The 22,409-nt window shown below is 36.7% G+C and overlaps 1 protein-coding gene across 1 annotated transcript in view; it reads right to left on the bottom strand.

The window, feature by feature from the left end:
* Positions 1-22,409, bottom strand: part of phlpp2 (PH domain and leucine rich repeat protein phosphatase 2) — a 69,191-nt gene that overhangs the window by 10,192 nt on the left and 36,590 nt on the right. Inside the window, exons 7-12 of the mRNA XM_065288883.1 lie at positions 18,890-19,036; positions 14,954-15,184; positions 8,945-9,147; positions 8,298-8,358; positions 6,065-6,160; positions 2,937-3,092 (exon numbers count right to left, since the gene is read on the bottom strand). Coding sequence (XP_065144955.1) covers positions 2,937-3,092; positions 6,065-6,160; positions 8,298-8,358; positions 8,945-9,147; positions 14,954-15,184; positions 18,890-19,036 — 894 coding nt within the window. The remainder of the gene's footprint in view (positions 1-2,936; positions 3,093-6,064; positions 6,161-8,297; positions 8,359-8,944; positions 9,148-14,953; positions 15,185-18,889; positions 19,037-22,409) is intronic.

Raw genomic sequence — 22,409 nt, 5'->3', positions numbered from 1 at the left:
TATATATATATATATATATATATATATATATATTCCCCATTTACTAGACTTTAAAAGACCTCAACAGTTTTAATGCAGTTTAAAATTGCAGTTTTAACGCAGTTTTAAAGGGCTCTAAACAATCCCAACCGAGGCATAAAAGGTCTTATATAGCGAAACGATTGTCTTTTTAAACCACAACTTCTCCTCTTGCACTAGTCGAGTGATGCATCAGCGTGACCTTAAGTAATATGTAGGTCATGCATGACGTATGCGAAACTACCACCCCAGTGTTTACAAGTGTGGAGAAAAAGAACCGTTCCGCCGTTGTTGTGTGTGTAATGATATAAATTATAGTCTTTGTGTCAGTTTATTGTTTAAAATGGTCCGCAAGTGTGCGTTTGCGTAATGCAATGCGTAAGGTCGCGCTGGCACGTCACACGGCTAGTGCAAGACGAGAAGTTGTGGTTTAAAAGTGCATATTTTTTTATTCTTCTTGTCGAAAATGACAATTGTTTTGCTAGATAAGACCCTTATGCCTCGGTTTGGATCGTTTACAGCCCTTTTAAGCTGCAATTTTAAACAGCATTGAAACTGAAAATCAAAATTATGAATAAAATAAAACGAAAATAGCTGTCAGATAAACTATAACAAATAACTCATCAGATTTTCCAATATGTTTAAAAACTAAGGCATGATTCCACAGATAAACACACCAAAATACATAAATCTTTTTTCTTAAATATGCAAACATTAGACCTAATGTGCATTGTTTTAAAATGTTAACAGGACATCTTGCATGAATAAATGTGTTTATTTTTTTTTAACACCTATGAAAGATTTTGATTATTAATGTGTACAAGCATTTCTAACAAAACACACTGGACTAAAACTGAATCTAGGGATTTGGACTGCAGTGTTTGTTATAAATTCATTGAATGGTTAGTCAAGACCAAATAGGAATTTTGTGTTCTTAATCTTTTTACTTCACCTTCTTGGTGCTTGTCTTTCCTTTAATATCCGAATGAAGACGCATGTTGATAAGCGCATCAAACGCATGCGGAGCTGCATAGATGGACTGACAACTAGACTATAATTTCGAATGGATCCCGCGGCACAATGACTTCACTCGCCAGCTGGTTTCTGCACATCTACATGAAGTTAAGAACAAGGGGGCCCCCTAGTGGTGCGGGGCCCTACGCAGCTCGCGTAGCCTGCGTATAGGGATGATCGGCTCTTTCTCGGTCTTTAATAAGAAAGATAATAATTTTTTGTGATACTTTCATTATTATGTGAACAAAAAGGCTTTGAAAAACCAAAGTCTCTGAACGGCGAATCATCTTTCTGCATTACAGATGGTTAATGGCTGACAGGTAAATGAAGCCACAGGAAATGGAAAAGCTCCGGACTGTTCTGTCTCATATGTCAGTCTCTGACTGGAGCTTATATCCTGAGATACAGATTCGTGTGAAAGGATCCCAGTCCTGTAAAACCCATCCATAGCACATATGAACCTACTGTGCTTAATCTCTGTGGTTGTGGAAATAATAAAACAACTACACAGTTGATGGAACCTATTGACTTCCATAGTAGGAAAAACAAATACTATGGAAGCAAATGGGTACCTTAAACTGTGTGCTTACCATCCTTTTTTATATATATCCTTTATTGTGAATAAAGAAACTTAAACAGGTGTAGAACAACATAAATATAAGATGTATTTTTATCGTGCCAGAGGGAGCCTGTGACCTCATGGGGAAGCACATGTAGACAAATGGATATTGTGACACATTTATAATTATTTTAATGTTTACATTTGCTAGCTAGTATTCTAGCAGCTTTCTACATTACATTCTACATAGGCACATTTCACTTTATAAGCAATTTTGTCGCTGTGTGACGCTCGTCTCTTTCAACAAGGTCGTTAGGGGGTGTTTCTTAATCTGGTTGTCATAAACAAATGAGTAATGTCCACTCCAGTAACTGACGAGAGAAGGATGACGTGAACTCCACTGCTTCGCTCTCACTGGTAGGTGCTCCAGAAAGTCGCTCATCATTTGCTTAAGGTTAACTTTCCCCAATTTTGTCACGCGACTGGACACGCCCCAGCCGGCTAGATGTCTTACAGTAAAGTCTCTAACATCATCACCTGCTGGCCCTCTTACCACGGGGAGCTCGCTCACTCTTATCATTGCGTTTTAAAAACCATTCAAACACAATGCTACGAGTGAGCGAGCTCCCTGTGGTAAGATGGCCACCAAATGCAGATGTTGGACTCAATAGGCTTTATGCCCAGCTGCACTACTTCCTGAACTTCAGCCAGCTCCTTGTTTCCTGTCTTCCATTATTGGACAAACTGATTAATCCAGGTGTGTCTGATTCTTGTTGTTGTGACTACTGAGGTCATGCACACCTGGATTAATCAGTTTGTCCAATAATGGAAGACAGGAAACAAGGAGCTGGCTGAAGTTCAGGAAGTAGTGCAGCTGGGCATAAAGCCCATTGGTGATTTCACCTTAGCTCTTGTTTTTGAGGCAACAGGTGTGATGTGTTTTCACGGAGAGTTGTGTTGTTTCCACATGCTGTTTTTTTAGTCTCTGCTGTCTACCGGATCCATACAGCAGTTTGTTTCACGGTCGGCATTTGAAAAGGTCAGACATTTACCTCCGTCTCTCATTGCTATTGTGAAAGTACTGACATAATCATCCCGATTTAAAAGCCTAAATATCAAGCATGTTTAAAATTATCTAGGCGACCCCTTTTTGTTTACGAGCAGTTCGGAAAGTGTAAGACCTGATCCATAAACCTCAAACTTAGATGAAAATCTGTGCCCAGCATCGAATCGATCGACGTCCTGGACCCGATATTCTTTTACATTTTCGAGAGGGAAAAAATCTGGCTACAGTAGTGTAGTGTAGTGTGAACCTGAATTAAGAGGACAGGAGTGAGTGACCTACTTTAAGGCTTTATAGAAGAAGCTCTCCGGCAGTTCTTTCAACTTGTTGTGCTGCAGGTCGAGTATTTCTAGCGGGATGTGGTCAAGCAGGTCACACAATCTTTCCAACCTATTGTTGCCGGCCAAAAGTTTACGAAGACTTAGGCTGCTCAGAAGTCTGAAAGGAAGATGGAGAGTGAAAGAATAAGATTATAATCTAGTCTGATCATTGCTGTCATTAATCTAGATCTGTTTAGCCGAGCACTGTGCTACGTCACACCTTCTGCAATTTTATTCTAATCATTTTTTTTCCAATTGATACTTTTTATACACATTTATAAATAGTTTTATAAAATGAAAAACATTATAAAACCGTTATGTGAGCAAGCAAGCCTCACCCACTGATTAACACAGAATCTGTACTGTAAGTTTAAAACTATGAAATAAAAGAGGACAAGAAATAAAAAACTGACTTTACATTTTAATTAGATTGTTGTCACTATTATTCCATGAGCAATAATAAACATCCTTTTAAAAATGCATTTCCAGTTTCTTTTTCACCTTTGCAATTTCATTTTAATATTAGCAGTCTTAAAGATGCAATTTGTATAATCCGCGCTGCTAGAGGGCGCCAGATCAAATTAATAACAATGACGTAGATTAATGACGCTCTGAAGCAGCGTGGACTGATGGGATTTGTTGTCTTTAACTCAAACGATTGGCCATCAATCAGACGAGAACGAGAAATCATGTTACACATATGATGGGTTGAAAGTTATCAAGTTTTATAAATGTTATGTTTGATGACATCGTTTTTTTTTTCATTATGTAAGGTTTCATGTAATGTTCAAAACGCAGTTGTTAGTCATAGATGTTAACAAGATGTTAAGTGTTCAGATGAACAAACTTACCATAAAAAAGCGAGTGGCCCGACAGACGCTATTACTTCTGCATTTGTCCACGACACTGTTGTCATGTGGTTTTTACGTCAGTAAATGCGGTAACAAAGGGTAACGTAGATATTAACGTCATTTACAGGTGACTGCACTGCCCCGTGTCACTGTTTAGGGCAGCAATTTTCTCATAATTTACAAGTAGTTGAAAACATTATAGATATTGTTAGTAATCAGCTGGACAAAATATATAACACCGCACTAGTGGTTTTTGGATATTTTACTGCAAATAGAGTATAGCCCAGAGTATAGTTTTTACCAAGCATGCTGCACAAGCCCTGTAAAGCGAAGCCAAAATGCCTAGATCGCCGCGCAATCCCCCCAGTGACTGGTCCTAGTATAGGTCATAAACCCCGCCTCCCCCACTTTATTCAATGGGACTTGAGACCAACTAAACAATTTAATTACACTTCAAATATGTTTTTATCGAAGCTGGTTTCTGTCATTTACTGTAGTTTTTATCACGCTAATGTAAATCCAAGTGTTTGTTTATACTGTAAAATAAGTTATAGTTATAAAATAGTTATTTAATGCTATAAAAACAGTGGTGTGATTAACCACCCCGGTGCCTTGATTTAGTAAAGCGGGGGCTTTACTTCCTCTCACTAATGCGTAGGACTGGTCCCGAAATCACTACTGCGCAGACTCAAGACCCAAGATGTTATATTAGTTGCATTATCTATTTCAATTCGACAGAGATGATGCATGTCATTATGAAAATGAAATTTTGACCATTGATTTTTGGTACATATTTTTTATACAGTGGCAGCAGGTGACTTTTTTCAAGGATCAGAGTGTAATCAGAGTTTAGTGTTAAAGGAATAGTCTACTCATTTTCAATATTAAACTATGTTATTACCTTAACTAAGAAGAGTTGATACATCCCTCTATCATCTTAGTGCGTGCACGTAAGCGCTGGGGCGCGCTGCGACACTTCGATAGCATTTAGCTTAGCCCCATTCATTCAATGGTACCAATCAGAGATAAAGTTAGAAGTGACCAAACACATCAACGTTTTTCCTATTTAAGACGAGTAGTTATACGAGCAAGTTTGGTGGTACAAAATAAAACGTAGCGCTTTTCTAAGCGGATTTAAAAAAAGGAACTATATTTTATGGCGTAATAAAATCGGGCTAAGCTAAATGCTATCGAAGTGTCACAGCGCGCTCCAGCGCTAACGTGCACGCACACAGATGATAGAGGGATGTATCAACTCTTCTTAGTTAAGGTAATAACATAGTTTAATATTGAAAATGAGTAGACTATTCCTTTAAGTTAGTGTCTTGCGAGTATTTTTCGTAAATGTGAGTGTCTTTTTGATCATAGACCATTTCAACGCGTATGCAGCAGGCTCGTATTTTGACATTACACATGATGCACATGAGTTTACACGGCGTGCGGAACACATATTTTGAAATGACGAGCAACACATGTGACACTCTGAACACATATTTTGAATGCCTTTTATAGATATGATATTAAATTATGAATTTGATTGAAGCGTAATGAACAGTGGATTATTTTCAGTAAATAAAGGCTTTAATATAAACGCCATACCAGCTTCTAAGGCTATATTTGGACTATTTTAAAGTTCCTTTTAACATTTTTTCTCCTTTTATGAGTATTACAGCCATCAGTTACTATAAATCTTATAAAAAACCTGTGTGAAGGTCTTTTAAAATTCACCCTTTTTCCCCACAAATGAAATAACAGTATATGGGTTTTAAACGACATAAAGACCGAATACTTGTTTTTGTGTGAACTGTTCATTAAAAATACCAACACAGCATTTTTACGTTAAACAAACATTTACTCCCGACCGTGGGACAAACTTCAAGCCGCATATTATCGCATTTGCGCACAGCTTTTAGCCCTTTCATTTGCAAATGACTGAATGTTAATTGAGAATTAGCTGAAAATGTTGCCACAACTGCTCGCCGTTTACAACACTTGGCTTTGAGACGAAAGAATGGTCTCATCAAGCTTGTGCTGATGAAAGCTGACGCGTCTTCATTCACATCGAGCCGTCTGACCAGACAGCCGCTTTAACCGACATCGTTTGAATCAAACGGGCAATTTGTTGAATAAATAAGCACGAAATGCTGACACGAAGGTTCAAGAATGAAGCGGGAGTACGCTTTCTTTTCTCAGCGTCGACGGGAGATGTCTGAACACACACACAGACAAATTCTCACACCTGGCCGAGAGCTCAGACAGCAGATTATGGGAGACATCCAACACCTCAATCTTCCTGCTGTCACACACCCAATCTGGTAGATATTCCAGAACATTCCTGCAGGAGCCAAGAGAGATCAAAATAACTTAAGTATATCTTACATGAGAGTACTGTATGAGTGTGTGCTGGCTAAATAACATGACAGGTACATGTTGAGCCTCTTATAAATGGTCTGATGAGGTTACATTCAATTTTTCATGCTTACAGGGTTAGTTCATCCAAAAACGAAAATGATGTCATTATTGATTCACCCTCATGTCGTTCCAAACCCGTAAGCCCGAGCTTTGTTTACAGTCTGAGGGAGACGCACGCTGTATTCAAGCTATTCTAAATTGTATTTTGGTATTGCTATATTTTTTTAAATGGTGCATAAGTGTGCATGTCGCGAATGTCCTAATCCTAATGTTCTAACCCCTTAGACTGTAAACGCTGCAAAAGTCGGGCGCACTAGATAACACGTCAACAGCATCGCTGCAGTGTGGTGAACGCAGATTCACAACATACCCGGAAGTCGTAATTTTTTTAAATTTTTGGACCAAAATGTATTTTCGATGCTTCAATGCATTCTAACTGACCCAGTGATGACACATGGACTACTTTGATGATATTTTTATTACCTTTCTGGACATGGACAGTATACCGTACATATATTTTCAATGGAGGGTCAGAAAGCTCTCGGACTAAATATAAAACATTTTAAACTGTTCCAAAAACGAACGGAGGTCTTACGGGTTTGGAACGACATGAGGAACGTTAAGAAAACCGAGAGTCATTAATGACTTTTTTATTTTTTGAATGAACCAACCCCTTAAAATTCCAGTGTACCGTGAGTGGGACACTGCATTATTTGACAGAAAACTTCATCAAATACAACAAGTCAAAAACTAAAAGCTAAACATGTCACATATCTTTGGAAAGCTGAAATTCTTGCGATTCGAAGGATGTAAACCGTTTTAAGATACAACCAACACAGCAGGTACAATTTGTGTCCTTTTTAGCCGTTTTTTAGCCTTTTTCAGGCAAGCTAAGGTTAAAGGAATATTCAATTTTCTTGAAAGAAAAATCCAGATAATTTACTCACCACCATGTCATCCAAAATGTTGATGTCTTTCTTTGTTCAGTCGAGAAGAAATTATGTTTTTTGAGGAAAACATTGCAGGATTTTTCTCATTTTAATGGACTTTAATAGAGCCCAACATTTAATACTTAACTCAACACTTAACAGTTTTTTTTCAACGGAGTTCAAAAGACTATAAACGATCCCAAACGAGGCATAAGGGTCTTATCTAGTGAAAAGATTTTCATTTTTGACAAGAAAAATAAAAAATATGCACTTTTAAACCACAACTTCTCGTGTATATCCGGTCGTGATGCGTCAGCGTGACCCCATGCAATACGTCATGATGTCAAGAGGTCACAGAAAACGAACACGAAACTCCGCCCCAGTGTTTACACGTGTGTTGAAAGAGGACCGTTCCTACCTTGTTGTATGTCAACTGATACTAATTAATGTCTTTGTGTCAGTTTGTTGTTTACAATGGTCCGCAAATGTGCGTTTTATATATGTAACACGTGACCTCCCTACGTCACTACGCATTTACGTTAGGTCACGCTGGACCGGACCTACACGAAAAGTTGTGGTTTAAAAGAGCATTTTTTTTTTTTGTCAAAAATGACAATCGTTTTGCTAGATAAGACCCTTATGCCTCGTTTGGGATCTTTTATAGTCATTTGAAACTCCGTTGAAAAAAACTGTTAAGTGTTGAGTTAAGTATTAAATGTTGGGCTCTATTAAAGTCCATTAAAATGAGAAAAATCCTGCAATGTTTTCCTCAAAAAACATAATTTCTTCTCGACTGAACAAAGAAAGACATCAACATTTTGGATGACATGAGGTCATGGTGGTGAGCAAATTATCTGGATTTTTCTTTTAAGAAAATGCACTAATCCTTTAAGTGTACTACCAATTCAGTTAATATGAAATTAGCATGTAGTGCCAATTGTAATTGTTAATGCATCAACATCAAATATGACTAGCTGTTATTTGTTTGCTATGCACAATATTTACACTGAAAACTCCCTATAGTAATGATGATCTGTATGTACTGTAATCTGCTTTGCTTAGCAAAAGAGCTAAAGAAATTAGAGTTGAATTACGCAAAAAATGGGGTACACAAGTTTATATTTCATTTACCTTGATAGGTCCATGTGTGTTAGTTGGTTAGGAACTGGGTAAATGTTCACTGTGGTCAAACCTATAAAAGATCACAATTGACCAAAGTTGTAATTTACTGTATACACAGGGATGACATTTACTCACTTTCTTCAACCAATACATTTAGGGGTGGTTTCAAGGACAGAGATTATCTTAAACCAGGACTAGGCCTTAGTTTAATTAGGATATATAACTAGTTTTGATGAACATGCTTAATAAAAACATTAATTGTGAGCATTTTGAGGAAAAACAATGTATTTTAAGATATGTCAGTGCAAGTTGTTTTCAGTTTGGACAGCCCTTACATTTATTTTAGTCTAGGACTAAACTAATCCCTGTCCGGGAAACCGCCCTATAGATTAATAATAAATAATATCTTGACTCTTCTGTGTACAGAGAATCTGATTTGTTTCACATTCCCTGCACTGATTCAGTAAAACTGATTTGAACTGCATTAAACAGAGCTGAATCTCGCTAGCGGGGAGCTTAATAAAATTTGCCAAAATATTCAATAAACACACAAAATGTGGGAGAAGTGTCTTGCTGCTGGCATGGATTCAGGCTTGCGAAAAAATTGTTTCCAATTATTAAATGAGGTTTTGGATGTTAGCAGTGTTTTCGCTCACGGTTGTTATTGGCGTGGAGCGTGCGGAGAGTGAAGCCACTGAGCGTCAGAGATGCCAGCTGGTTTCTCTGACAGTGTAGGGTCTCCAGATTACAGGTGGAGCTCAGGTCTAAAGAGGTCAACTGGTTATCTCTCAGGTCCAGCTGGATGAGATGTTTGATAGGCTCCAGAGTTTCACTATTAACAGAGCGGAGGCCATTTAACCTGCGTGTGAGAAAACAGACCTTGTGTCAGCAGCAAATAATAAAAAATGCAAAGATGATGATCTAAAGGAATATGTAATGTTTCATGCGTATATTTTATGGATCTTATCTTCCTAAACAAATATACTGATACCTGGTAATGTGGATGGTGTGACCACCATTAAAGGGGTGACCCATTCTTAAACTTAGTTTTAACCCTTAAATGCATTCATGTTTCCAATTATTACTACATATTTGTACATATTTTCTCTAAAGACCCAAAATAGGCATTTAAGGGTTAAGTGACAAATATATATATAACGCACAGTTAGACATCACATATCGTTTCCATTGCAGATTTGTGCAAAACTTTTTGTACAACACTAATGGTGCGTTCACACCAGACACGAATGACGCGATAAAGGGACACTCCATGTTTTTTTGAAAATATGCTCATTTTACAGCTTCCCTACAGTTTTTATGAAAATATGCCCAAAAATACTCCCCTGCTATTAAAAAGGGGACTATTTTCAGGCGCTGCGTAATATCATTGCGCCTGCTGCAGCCATGTCACAGCAGCAAAGTCTTTGATTAATACGCCAGAATGAGAGTATAGTTCCTAGCCATATCTGCCTAGAAAATCACAACTTTTAATTTCCGACGGTCTTAGTACACAATGTAACTACAGAAGAGTCAAGTTTTAAATAGGAAAAAAATCAATATTTTCAATATCAATATTTTTTATCGCGATGCTTGTGGTCTAATCAGAATCAATGGATTATGCTAAGCTATGCTAAAAGTGGTAACGCCAGACCTGGAGATCATCTGAATGGATTCCAAAACGATAAAAATCAAATGTTTAACTCTAGGATAGCTGGGAATATTTTCCAAAAAACCTAAGTGTCCCAATAAGCGTCAGGGATTTACATGTTAAGTCAATGCAAAGACGCAATAGACATCCTGCGGCACGATCCCATGTCAGTAGTACCTGCGTTTCCATTGCAGATTTGTTAAAAACTTTAGTGCAAAACTTTTTGTGCAAAACTAATTATGCGTTCACAACAGACGCGAATGAAGTGCTAAGCACTAGTGATTTACATGTTAAGTCAATGCAAAGACGCGATAGACATCCTGCAGCGCGATTCGCGCGAATGAAGCGATTTAACTTAAAATGTTTGAACGTCCATTTCGCATCTGGTGTGAACACACAGTAAGACATCACGAGTCGGTACCTGCGTTTTCATTGCAGATTTGTGCAAAACTTTTTGTGCAAAAACTAATGGTGCGTTCACACAAGATGGGAATGAATCGTGAAACGCAATTGATTTACATGTTTAGTCAATACAAAGACGCAATAGACATCCTGCGGCACGATTTGCGCGAATGAAGCGATTTAACTCAAAATGTCCAAGCGTCCATTTCGCATCTGGTGTGAACGCACAGTTAGACATCACGAGGCGGTACCTGCGTTTCCATTGCAGATTTGTTAAAAACTTTAGTGCAAAACCAATTATGCGTTCACAACAGATGCGAATGAAGTGCTAAGCACAAGTGATTTACATGTTAAGTCAATGCAAAGACGCGATAGACATCCTGCAGCGTGATTCGCGCGAATGAAGCGATTTAACTCAAAATGTTCAAGCGTCCATTTCGCCTCTGGTGTGAACGCACAGTTAGACATCACGAGGCAGTACCTGCGTTTCCATTGCAGATTTGTGCAAAACTTTAACATTATTTTCTAAATGTGAACAAAAAACTTTCACTATGTCAATTTGTGCAATTTAAAAAGGTAATAGAAACAGAGATAAACAGTAAGGGGAGTAAGCAATGTGCTTCTTAATAAACACAATTGGTAGCATCATGAACTTGCAGATAGAATATATTGATATTATTTAAAGATAATCTGAAGATATGTCAAACAATCCCAATGCACAAGGTACAACAAAGTACAGCGATAGCAATTTGAAAGCATTCAGTTCACATTTCCTCACTACAACCTTCTAGACGACCCATTTGTAAACATGGCTTTTAATGCATTTTATGTTAACATTAGCTCATTAATACGTAAAATGTTAAATGCTCTTTCATTTGTAAGTCGCTCTATATAAAAGCATCTTCTAAATCAATACATTTAAAAATATATATATAATTGCAAGACCATAAAATAGTCTATGTGTACTGTATGTAATGCATCCAGGGGAGTACAGGTGCAGGAGGTTAGTAATTGTAGGTCAGGGTTGGGAGGACGAACAGTGACCTTCACAATGGTTCATCTGCGCTCCATTGCATCTCCATCTGTTCAAACAAAGATGCTTAACCAAACAGCTTCCTGTTATGAGAGATGAAAGAGTTCACTAATGACCATCACAATGCCAAATGACGGGGCATTAAACGTTTCGGTTGCTCTAAGCCCCCTGTGAACTTACATTCTCGTTCACATACGGAGTGTGCACACGGCCTGCCCATGACATCCGTGACTATGCTAGGAATCTGGGAAGGGCTGTGTTAAGATCAGTGAAATAATCCAGCAAAATAAACCTCAATGCTTCCTCAGGTGACAGACCTCCCTCCTCCTTTTCCCTCAGTATCTCCTTTACCCCCTGACACTGGCAAAGAGCATATCAGACCCTGTGTAAGTTCCCACGACAGCTCAGCTCTGCCTTATGAATCCGTCTGGATTTCTAATCCGCAGCAGGTGCAGCCAGTAACCAGAAAATCCAAAGTCTGTTCTCAGTCTCAAGGTAAGTCACAGTCTGTGAACTGTGATAAAAACCTTAGCAGGTTGAAATAAAAATGAGCCGTATTTGCTTTGTTAGCAACAGGATAGTTTATGCACTATTGTAAAAAAATTGACAAAAAATGGTTTATCGCTGTCACTAGGGTGGTACCTTTTGCACATAAAGAGTTCTTATTAGTACCTTAGAGGTACATATTGGTACCAGAAAAGCATATTACCTAAATGGTACATATTAGACTAGGGCTGTATAACAATTAATCTCAACTAATTGTTTGTAGATTAAAAGTTTTTGTTTACATCATGTGTGTACTGTGTCTAATAATTATGTATATATAAATATACACACACAAACACGCATGTATCATTTAAATTATTTATGTTTATATATCATATTAATTATGTAAAATGTCTTATAAATACACAAACATGCATGTATACATTTATGTACATAATTGTTATACACAATACACACACATTTATGATGTAAACAAAAACTTTTATTCTGTAAACGTTTAGTTGCGATTAATTGATATGACCCTTTTAAAGATACATTAAAGGAAATTATTCTTTAAATTAGGGATGTGCCTGAAGCCGAATACGTTATTCGGAAGGCATGGATAATGGCTTCAAAACGAATAACGAATTCATCCGAATAACAGAAAAAATATTCGGCTAGACATAATCACGTGTTTACTGGAACAGCACTAAATTATAAACCCCTTAAAGCACAAATAATATGTTTTCTGTGCGTCCCTTATTTAGAAACGGGAGCTGTTTTGGAATTAAAAACGCTGCTAATATTTTAACCCAACTGTAAAAAATGACCCTTTTAGTTTTTTATTTATTTTATTTAATTACACAAGACCAGAAAACCTGGAGAAAATGCTGCACTCTGATAATAAAATATTCGTTAATAACTCTGTGTCTCCATGAGATTTTGGTCACAGATGATCTTTTAATTACTTAAAGTTAAAGCAAGCTTCATTGTCAATCTAGGTGAATATAAAATAAGTAAATAGATAAAATATGAAAATGTAACATTTTAAAAGCAAAATTTAAACTGAAGATTACTATGACATGAATTGCAATTAACATAAAAATTAATTAAGTAAATAACAACTGAAACATTTGAATTAAATCTTTCTATTACCTTATTGTTTAAAATCATTTAGCTTGTTTTGAACTAAGTCAAAACTGATTTTTAGAAAAAGAGCATACTGTTATTTGACATTTTAAACGAATATCTGATTATTTATTGATTTAGATGAAGATTAATGAGAAATGTTTTTTTAACAATTTGTTCTGTTTGCGCAAACGTTGTATGGATATATATAATAATGAGCTCAGCAAGTTAAATTATTATTAAAACCGTTGTTTTTGAACTATTCTGTCAGTGCTTGTACTTGCGTGTGTGCGTTGCGTTTCGGATCTGTCAGTCAGCGCGAGTCTTGTCGATCTTAATAACTTTTTAACATAAATCAGTCCCGAATTTATCTCGCTTAATAACTCATAAAACATCACGCAAGTCCTGCATTTTATTTTCAAATTCCTGCATGTTTTTAAACCGAAACCAAGATGTCAGACATGACACGCATCTTAGTATAGGTTAATCATTTCACTCTCAGAAAACGTACAAATAATCATCATTTTAGATGTTTAATTACTAGAGTATTTGATTCGCTAGATGAGGGATTAATGTAGGCCACTTATTTTTCCTGTAAACATCCCACTCATTTAGACAGAATGGGTCACATATGTAACTGTGCTGAAAGACACAAAAACGCTTAAAGGTGATGTACAGTCAATGCGCTCTTAAGTCTTTCGCCGCCATTGACGAGATATCAAGAGAAAACGAGAAAACGCTTCCCTGCCAATGACGAGATTTTCCGTCTTTCCGCAATACCGCTAATACCGCAACTTTTTAAACCCGGAAGTATTGCCCTATGGCAAGCGGCTGCATGTCCGTGTCTGTTTTAAAGATCGCTCTGAATGGGATCTCTATGAAAAGTCCGTCACAAAAATGGAATTATCTCTGCTTTTTGCTCAAAATGTGGTGTTTTTGCAGAAACCTACTCATATTCAAGAGCTGATTACAAAAGAACCACTGAAGGTAGGATGAAACGTTTTTTTTTTTTTTTTTAATTGAAAGCAGAGGGTCTGTTCTTACATTTGGTATATTGTATGTTTATATATTTAAAGAAGAACAAAATACAGATACAAATACAGATACAAATACTGACTCCGCTGCACACCCCTACTTTAAATGTACACAATGTGTCACTGCAAACTGGAATATCTTCACCTATCTGCTCCATATTTTGGAGTGTGAACACACTATTTATACTACAAAATAACAGGAAAGTATAGGAACACGAAATGTCAAAAATGTCAAGTGCTGGCTAAAACCACGTTCCAATGTGACTGGGTTTTAAGGGGTGTGTGCATAGTTTTTTCCATCAGTCCAGTTTTTTAGTTTTAATTATTTTTAACTCTTTTCCTGCCATTGACTAGTTATCTCGTCAATTAAAAGAAAACATTTGCATGAAAAAAACGTGTTCCTGATGAATTTTTATGTTAATCTGTAATACCGATTTTCCACTTACCCAATTTATAAAAAACTGAAATGTTTTTTGTTTGAAAGCAGAGGGTCTGTTCTTAATTTTTTTTTTTTTTTTTTGAAAAATACCCATATTTAAGAGTTTATAAGCAGAGAAAAAAATATAGAACAGATTAAACGTTTTTTTTTTTACATTTTGTTTGTTTGTTTATTGTTTGTTGGAAAGCAGAGGGTCTGTTCTTTCATTTAATATATTTGTATGTTTATATATTTTTAGAAGAACAATTTCCTGGATGGCATTTTGTGAAACTTTTGTGAAAATCACAAAAAATGCTGGCAACTTTTCAAAAAAAGGCTGGCGAGGAATGAGTTAAGGTAAATCTGCGTGAACCAAATCAGCTTCACTCGATTTGATTTATTGATCTTATTACATTACCATTGTATGTTGATCTGAGCTGTAATAACATACAGACAGGTGACAGACAGGAGACAGAGAAAAGGAGAGGAGAGCGAGAGATGTTTCTAATGGCTCACCGTAAATCAATACTTTTAATGTGAGTCATTCGTAGCAGGCCACACAGATCCAGGGTCTCCACCCTATTGCCAGCCATCGATAGCTTGTCCAGTGCACACAGCCGTTCTAGGACGCAGGGTATGTGAGGAAAATCATTAAAGGAAAGACCCAAGCTACTGAGCTGAGCCAGGTTGCCCAACTCCTCCGGAAGAGAACCCAAGCGATTTCCATCCAGTGACAGAGTCTGTAAACTGAACAGATAACAGTCTTTCATTCACAAATATGACAGTACCCAGAGTTATTTTCAACCCAGATTATGTCAAAAAAGAACAAACCCAGCCGCTGTGTTAACTTAACCCCGAAAATCTTTATATTTGACCCAACAATGTGTCAAAACAACCATTTTAGGTTGAAACAACCTAGCACAGTATAAATGACAATGTCTCTTTTTGACCCAATGCTGCATTGGAAATAACCCATTAGGTTTATGCAGGTCAAACAAGTCATATTATTATCTTAACAATCATTTCATAGTTAATGCTTATCAAATTCATTTAAATAACTGTCCTGCAATTTATGGATCTCATCTTGTTCGCATTAGCATATGAATGACAGAGTTTCATTTCTTGGTGACATTTTACTTGATGAGCTCCAATGATAATTTCATTTCACCAAACAAATGACTTTACTGTTGTTAAATAACCCATCTGTGTTCATTTATATATAAATGATATATCATTTACTAAAAGTAAATTCTTTTAGGGGTTGTAAGAAGATGTGTGTGAGAGAGAGAGAGACGTGCACCGTCAATATGGTTAGTTACAAATCAACTCTATGGGGCAGTTTCCCGGACAGGGAATGAGTTACATTGGGTCATTTAAATACAACTTGTGCGCCACATACACATTCAGTTCTTGTGCTTGGATTATGGTTAAATAATTATAATTATAATGTCAAACGAAATAAATAAATTTAAATTAAAACATACTAAATGAATGAGATACATTGTATACATATGAAGAGCTCAGATGCAAAACCATCCTAAGTGACACGTTTTCTTGTAAATAAGCATTTTTTTATCAGATTCTTATTTTTAGGTTCCGTAATTTAACTTTAACTCATTCCCCGCCATTGACGAGTTATCTCGTCAATTAAGAGAAAACGTTTTCCTGCCAATTCGCTTTCTGACGAGTTTTTACTGTAATCTATATTTCCGCTAATATGCGCTCTTACCCAACATATAAAAACTGAAGCATCAACTAATTCAACAAAATAGAAAACAATATGTTTTGATCATCACTCAGAATTTGATCTCTAACAAACATCCTCTCAAAATATGGTATTTTTGAAGTAACCTTTAAAAGGTTATAAAAAGAAAACAAATTAAACGTTTATTATTTTCCGTTTTGTTTGTTTGTTTGTTCATCTAGGTCAAAGTTTATTTATAAAGCACATTTACAAGCAGACACTACTGCTTATTTGTTTGTTTGTTTGAAAGCAGAGGATCTGTTCTTTTATTTGATATATTGTATGATTATATATTTATAGAAGAAAATTTTCCTGGAAGGCATTTTATGAAAAATGTAGGCGGGCAATTTTTTTTTTTTTTTAAAGGCTGGTGGGAACGAGTTAATGGCAACGAAAAGGTTATTTAGTCAGTAACGGAAATGCCTTATTTTCACAAATGTTGCTTAAGTCGGTTCATTGGTACTTAACAAATTTGACTGACTTTTGCAGCAAAACCCTCTAAGTGCTTGCAAAAATATCTTCTAAAAAAGTCACTCTTCACTGTCTTTTCTGAATAAAGGTAAAAGGCTCAAAAATAACTGTATTTGGTGAACCTCCTTTAACCGGGTACAAAACTCTTGCAACAAGCCATACGCGCACCGTCGTACATCCAATTCTTCTCCCGTGCACTTAGAGGACTTTGTTGAAAAAGGATTGAGCACATTTGAAGTGAAAGTATTTGATGAACGTATAATACTTGCCGAGAGCATTCGGTCAATAACATTATCTCAATTATAACGGAGGTGGCATTTAGCACTTTTGCATCTGAGCTCTACATGTATAACCTTGATATTGACAAGTATATTATTTAGCATAAATAAAACAAACCTTTAATATATTCTGAGTAAAATAAAGATTTTTTGCTTTAAAAGAATACTATACGAATAAAACTGAAAAACAGCTTACACACACCTGACGCAAATGCATGTAAATTAAAATCAATATAAGCTCTCCGTATCGACTATATCATTACAGTTATATTATAGACCTGTTCGAGTCGCGACTCACTCGGATCTTTAACCCGGATCTTTAAATTAACTCATGAGTCGCGAGTCTCTAGTGTCATTAACCCGGATCAGTTGAGTCCTACTACAATTCAATGTAAAACCATAAACAGCGCCACCACACACACAAACCTCTTTCAACATTATTGATGAGACTTCGCTCGCACTACAGATCCACTCGTAACCGGCTGATCTGCGCGAGAACTGACCCGAGATCTCACTCAGAGCCGGAAACATTGCAAACTCAAGAGACCTGCGGATCCGTGCGAGCCGCGAATTGACCCGAGATTCTCACTCAGAGCCGGAAACATTGCAAACTCGAGAGACCTGTGGATCCGCGCGAGCCGCGAACTGACCCGAGATTCTCACTCAGAGCCGGAAACAATGCGGACTCGAGAGACATGCGAATCTGCTCTGACTCGAGAGTCTCTCAACTCGTAACCGGCTGATCCGTAACCGACTGATCCGTAACCAGCTGATCCGCCGGCTGATCCGTAACCGGCTGATCTGCGCGAACTGTCTCTCCGACTCTGGGGGCTAACGTATAAGCAGGACAGTTCTTTTTTATATTTTCTCTATATTATTATGCTATTGTTATTAGGCTTCTTTTTTAAATGGTCGACCATACACACCAAACCTAAAACCTATAAGCATGTTATTTCAGAAGTGAAAGGCTTTTGTTATGGATTTGCTTTTGAGGAGACTTCAGTCGCTCTATAGATCCACTAACCGGCTCCGGCTGATTCGTGGTTAGTGGGATCTGTAGAGCGAGTCTTATGTCCATGGTCTGCGAGTCTGCAATGTTTCCGTCTCTGAGAATCTCGAGTCGCGTGGATCAGCCGGTTACAAGTGGGTCTGTACTGAGTTTCCTTGGCAATTTAGCAATACTGACTCAAATGACTCAAGTGAATCACAAAACCCGGATCACTTTAGTGAGTGACTCACAATAACCCGGATCCTTAAAAGGAATCGAGTTTGCCAGGCCTATTATATTACGTAAGAAGTGATGGTTATAAATATTTATACATTTAATAATTGAACACTGGTGTCTAAAAAGTCTTATACTGTAAGAGTTCAATATACAGTATGCCAGATACGTAAATATTCTTTGATAGTAATATAATCCCCTGTATATTTGTAAGATGTCATCGCAGGTCCCCCTATGAGATCAGACCCCAGCACAGAGAGAAGGGCTGAGAGCAGTAAAACTAGGCTGATTTCTATGCTTGATTTAATCTTGTATCATAATATGCATGGCTGAACCTCAAGCTTTTTACTGACTCATTTAGAGAAAATAACTTGACCGCTATTTCACTTGAATGTTACCGACTGTAAACGCTGTTTCTATAAAGCAGTATATGAGTACTATTTAATCATTATGATTTACTTTCTTTCTCAAAATGACCTTCAAAGCACATACAGTCTCTGCTTATAAACGGATCAAAAAAGTTGTCAGTGATGATCCATCAAGAAAATGACTTAAGACATGAGATAAACAAGTGAAGATTACATTATGCACGGTGCTGTCCTTCAGGAATGTAGATCAGCTTACAGAAATAAACAAACAACGGCATGTTTGCAAAGCTCTGTTAAAAACATCAGCTATATAAAGCATGCTGTGCACAGTAAGGTTGTTTTCGTGCCAATAGTGTAATGTGTGCTGACCTCTGGAGGTTGCCGATGCGGTCTGGAACAGAACTGAGGCCGTTGCAGGAGAGATAGAGTTCAGTCAACGCCTGGATCTCACACACCGACTCCGGAAATACACCCAACCCATTGTGAGAGAGATTTAAGCTCTTCAACTGTGCAAATCTGTGGAAATATTCAGTGCTCTTAAATTAATGGACAAAGATATTTCCCAATGATACGACTCCATCTTGAGACACAAGAAACGCTAATGCCTAATGGATTTCAAATAAATGCATTTAGAGGGTAAGCTTGTCTTTAGAAGATGAATATTTTAAAGGTCCCGTTCTTCCTGTGTTTTTGAAAATTTGATTGTGTTTACAGTGTGCAATATTACGTGTGTTCATGAAACATGGTTTTTCACACAATTTACTTATAGCGCTGCTTTCACTGTCCTAAAAACTTCCTTGTTCTATGAAGTCCCACCTTCAGAAATACGTATTGAGTTCTGATTCTGTAGTTTGTTTAGTGTGTTGTAATTCGACAGCAGCTTAGTTTGCCGTTAGCTTAGCTGGCGACTGACGTATTCCTGTGGGCGGAGTTTAGTCAAAAACTCTTTTATTGACGTCATTTAACCGGGAAGTAGAGGTCTGTAGTCCAAACCGGACGTTCGCTGTAGACTTTGAAAGGTGAATTCTGTTAAAGAAAATATATCACCTGGCAGTGAGCTTCATCCTTTTGCAAGTATTATTTATGCTCTAACAGCAACATTACACTAACTACAGTTTGAAAAATGGGATCAGCAAGAACGTGACCTTTGAGGTTTTTCAATGCATGATCAAAACTACATGTGTCAAGATAAAGATATGCACAGAGACCAGACAGATTTGGTGCTGGGGGATCAATTTTGATAGGCGGTGTTATTTCTCAGTTTCTTGAGAAAGCAGACTCTCTTAAACCTAAATGAAATAAAATCATAATTTCAAATCCAGTGGCTTCAGGACTTTAGTCTTCTCAAAAGAGTTCAACTTGTGAGTTTTGCCAGAAGATGACATTTGTGACCCTGGACCACAAAACCAGTCATAAACCGCATAGGTATATTTGCAGCTATAGCCAAAATACATTGCATGGATAAAAATACACATTTTTCTTTTACGGCAAAAATCATTAGGATATTAAGTTGGGCAGTTGTAGTGAGAGTCAGGCTTGTAACCCGAGAGTTGCCAGTTCAAATCTCACGGGCAGCAGGTTGCGACTGTAGTGCCCCTGAGCAAGGTACCTTAACCCTAATTGGGTGATTCTCACGAAACCATTGAAACACCACGGCACTAATGATTTTAGCTATAAAATGTGTAATATAGTAATATTAAAAAGCATCAGAATTAACACAATACTGTGTTCTACCTTGCAAAATGTGGGATTTCAACATAAGAATTTATAATTTGTCAATTTTATTTTATTCTGCTGAAATTCTCATCACCGCAATGTGTCCGGCTGTGTTTGAACATGCGTTATGTTGTAATTTAATCAAATTAACAAAAAAATATTTAGAAATAAAATAAATGGATGTTTTGCTAGACTACTTTAGATGACAGAAAAAATATTTACTGAATATTCATGTATAATAATAATGAAGAAAAATTAGGAAAATGATGTGTCCATGCCTGATGTTCTCATCCTCCGCAACACTTTTTGAGAACAGTTTAAGCACACATACAGAATTTTAATAAAGTTTGATTTTGAGTGACCAAGCACATGGACCAGTTACTTCAAGATGGCTACCAGGTAAGATCATTTTTTTTTACAGTTAATTTGAAATATTGTCTTGTCAGAATGCTTACACGACATTTTGATTATCATTACCGCAACAGATGCTTATTAAATGTTTATTTAATTAATAGAAGCATAATACTTTGATTTTAAATGCATGTGCAGAATCTCCAAATTATGTTCTTTCAGGTTTGTCATGTCATTTTGAAAATATGTCAGTGTTGATATTTTCTGACTGTTGCGGTAATGAGATTTTTTAGGACTAATTTTTTAAAATATGTTACAAAAAGTGTTAAATGATAAGTAAAAGTGTTTAAATTAATGTTCCCATTTACTCCAGACTTTGTTTTTTAATGTCTGGGGGGAAAAAAGTAAATTCAAGCAATTTTTACATTTTCATGCTTGACATTTTTAAAACCAAGTTTTTGTGAGAATCACCCAATTTCTCCCCGGGCGTTGAAGGAATTGCTGCCCACTGCTCCATGTGTGTGTGTTCATGACTTGCAGTGCAGGTTAAATGAGTTAAATGTAGAGGTCACATTTCAAGTATGTGCATACTTGACAAGCATGTCACACTTTCACTTTTCACTTTAAGTAAAGATCATGTTCCATGAAGATATTTTGTATATTTCCTACCATAAACACATAAAAAATTATTTATCATTAGTAATATGTGTTGCTAAGGATTTGGACAACTTTAAAAGGTGATTTTCTCAATATTTAAGATTTTTTGCACCCTCAGATTCAAGAGTTTTTAAATAGTTGTATCTCAGCCAAATGTTGTCCTATCCTAAAAAAAACATACACCAATGGAAAGCTATTTATTTAGCATTCAGATTATGTATTAAACTTAAATGGCAATAAGCAATTTTAATCTTAAAAGAGAGACAGAAAAAGCGATAGGATGCAGTGTTTTTATATTATAACGAGTATGCAAGCTTTATGCAAAAAAACCTTCAACTTAAAAAAAATTCACTTCTTTGGACAAGACATAGTAGACAGTTGCAAAATCACTAAAAACGCAACAAGAAACATTGAAAATGATGTAAGTGTCAGAATTCAAAACGTTAAAATAAAGAAACTGAACCAGACATAGGGGGCACTGTGATGCACCTGGATGCCACATTCTACCACCTTAAGGACTTTGCTTAAAGGAAAACACCACCATTTTTGGCAAGAAAAATAAAAAATATGCACTTTTAAACCTCTCATCTTCATCTGTGTGGCGAGCCAACGCGACCACATGTAATATGTCATCACGTCAAGAGGTCACGGAGAATGTATGCGATACTACGCCCCAGTCTTCACAAGTGTGGAGAAAGAAGACCGTTCTGACGTTGTTGTATGTGGAATGATACCAATTAATGTGTTTGTGTCAGTTTATTGTTTAAAATGGTCTGCAAATGTGCGTTTCATATATGTAACACGTGACCTTTCGACGTCATTACGCAATTACGTGAGGTCTCGCTGGCGCGTCAAAGGACCGGAGATAGACGAGAAGTTGTGGTTTAAAAGTAGATATTTTTATTTTTCTTGCCAAAAATGACAATCGTTTCCCTGATAAGACCCTTATGCCTCGTTTGGGATCGTTTAGAGTCCTTTGAAACTGCAATAAAACAAAGTGTTGGGGTCCATTAAAGTCCATTAAAATTTAAAAAAAACTTGGAATGTTTTCCTCAAAAAACAATTTCTCCTCGACTGAACAAAGAAAGACATCAACATTTTGTATGACATGGTGGTGAGTGAATTATCTGGATTTTTTTTTAAAGAAAATTGACTAATTCTTTAA

Source organism: Paramisgurnus dabryanus, chromosome 2 (genome assembly GCF_030506205.2).
Source record: "Paramisgurnus dabryanus chromosome 2, PD_genome_1.1, whole genome shotgun sequence".
NCBI classification, from domain to species: Eukaryota; Metazoa; Chordata; class Actinopteri; order Cypriniformes; family Cobitidae; genus Paramisgurnus; species Paramisgurnus dabryanus.
This window is presented reverse-complemented; position numbering and strand designations above follow the sequence as displayed.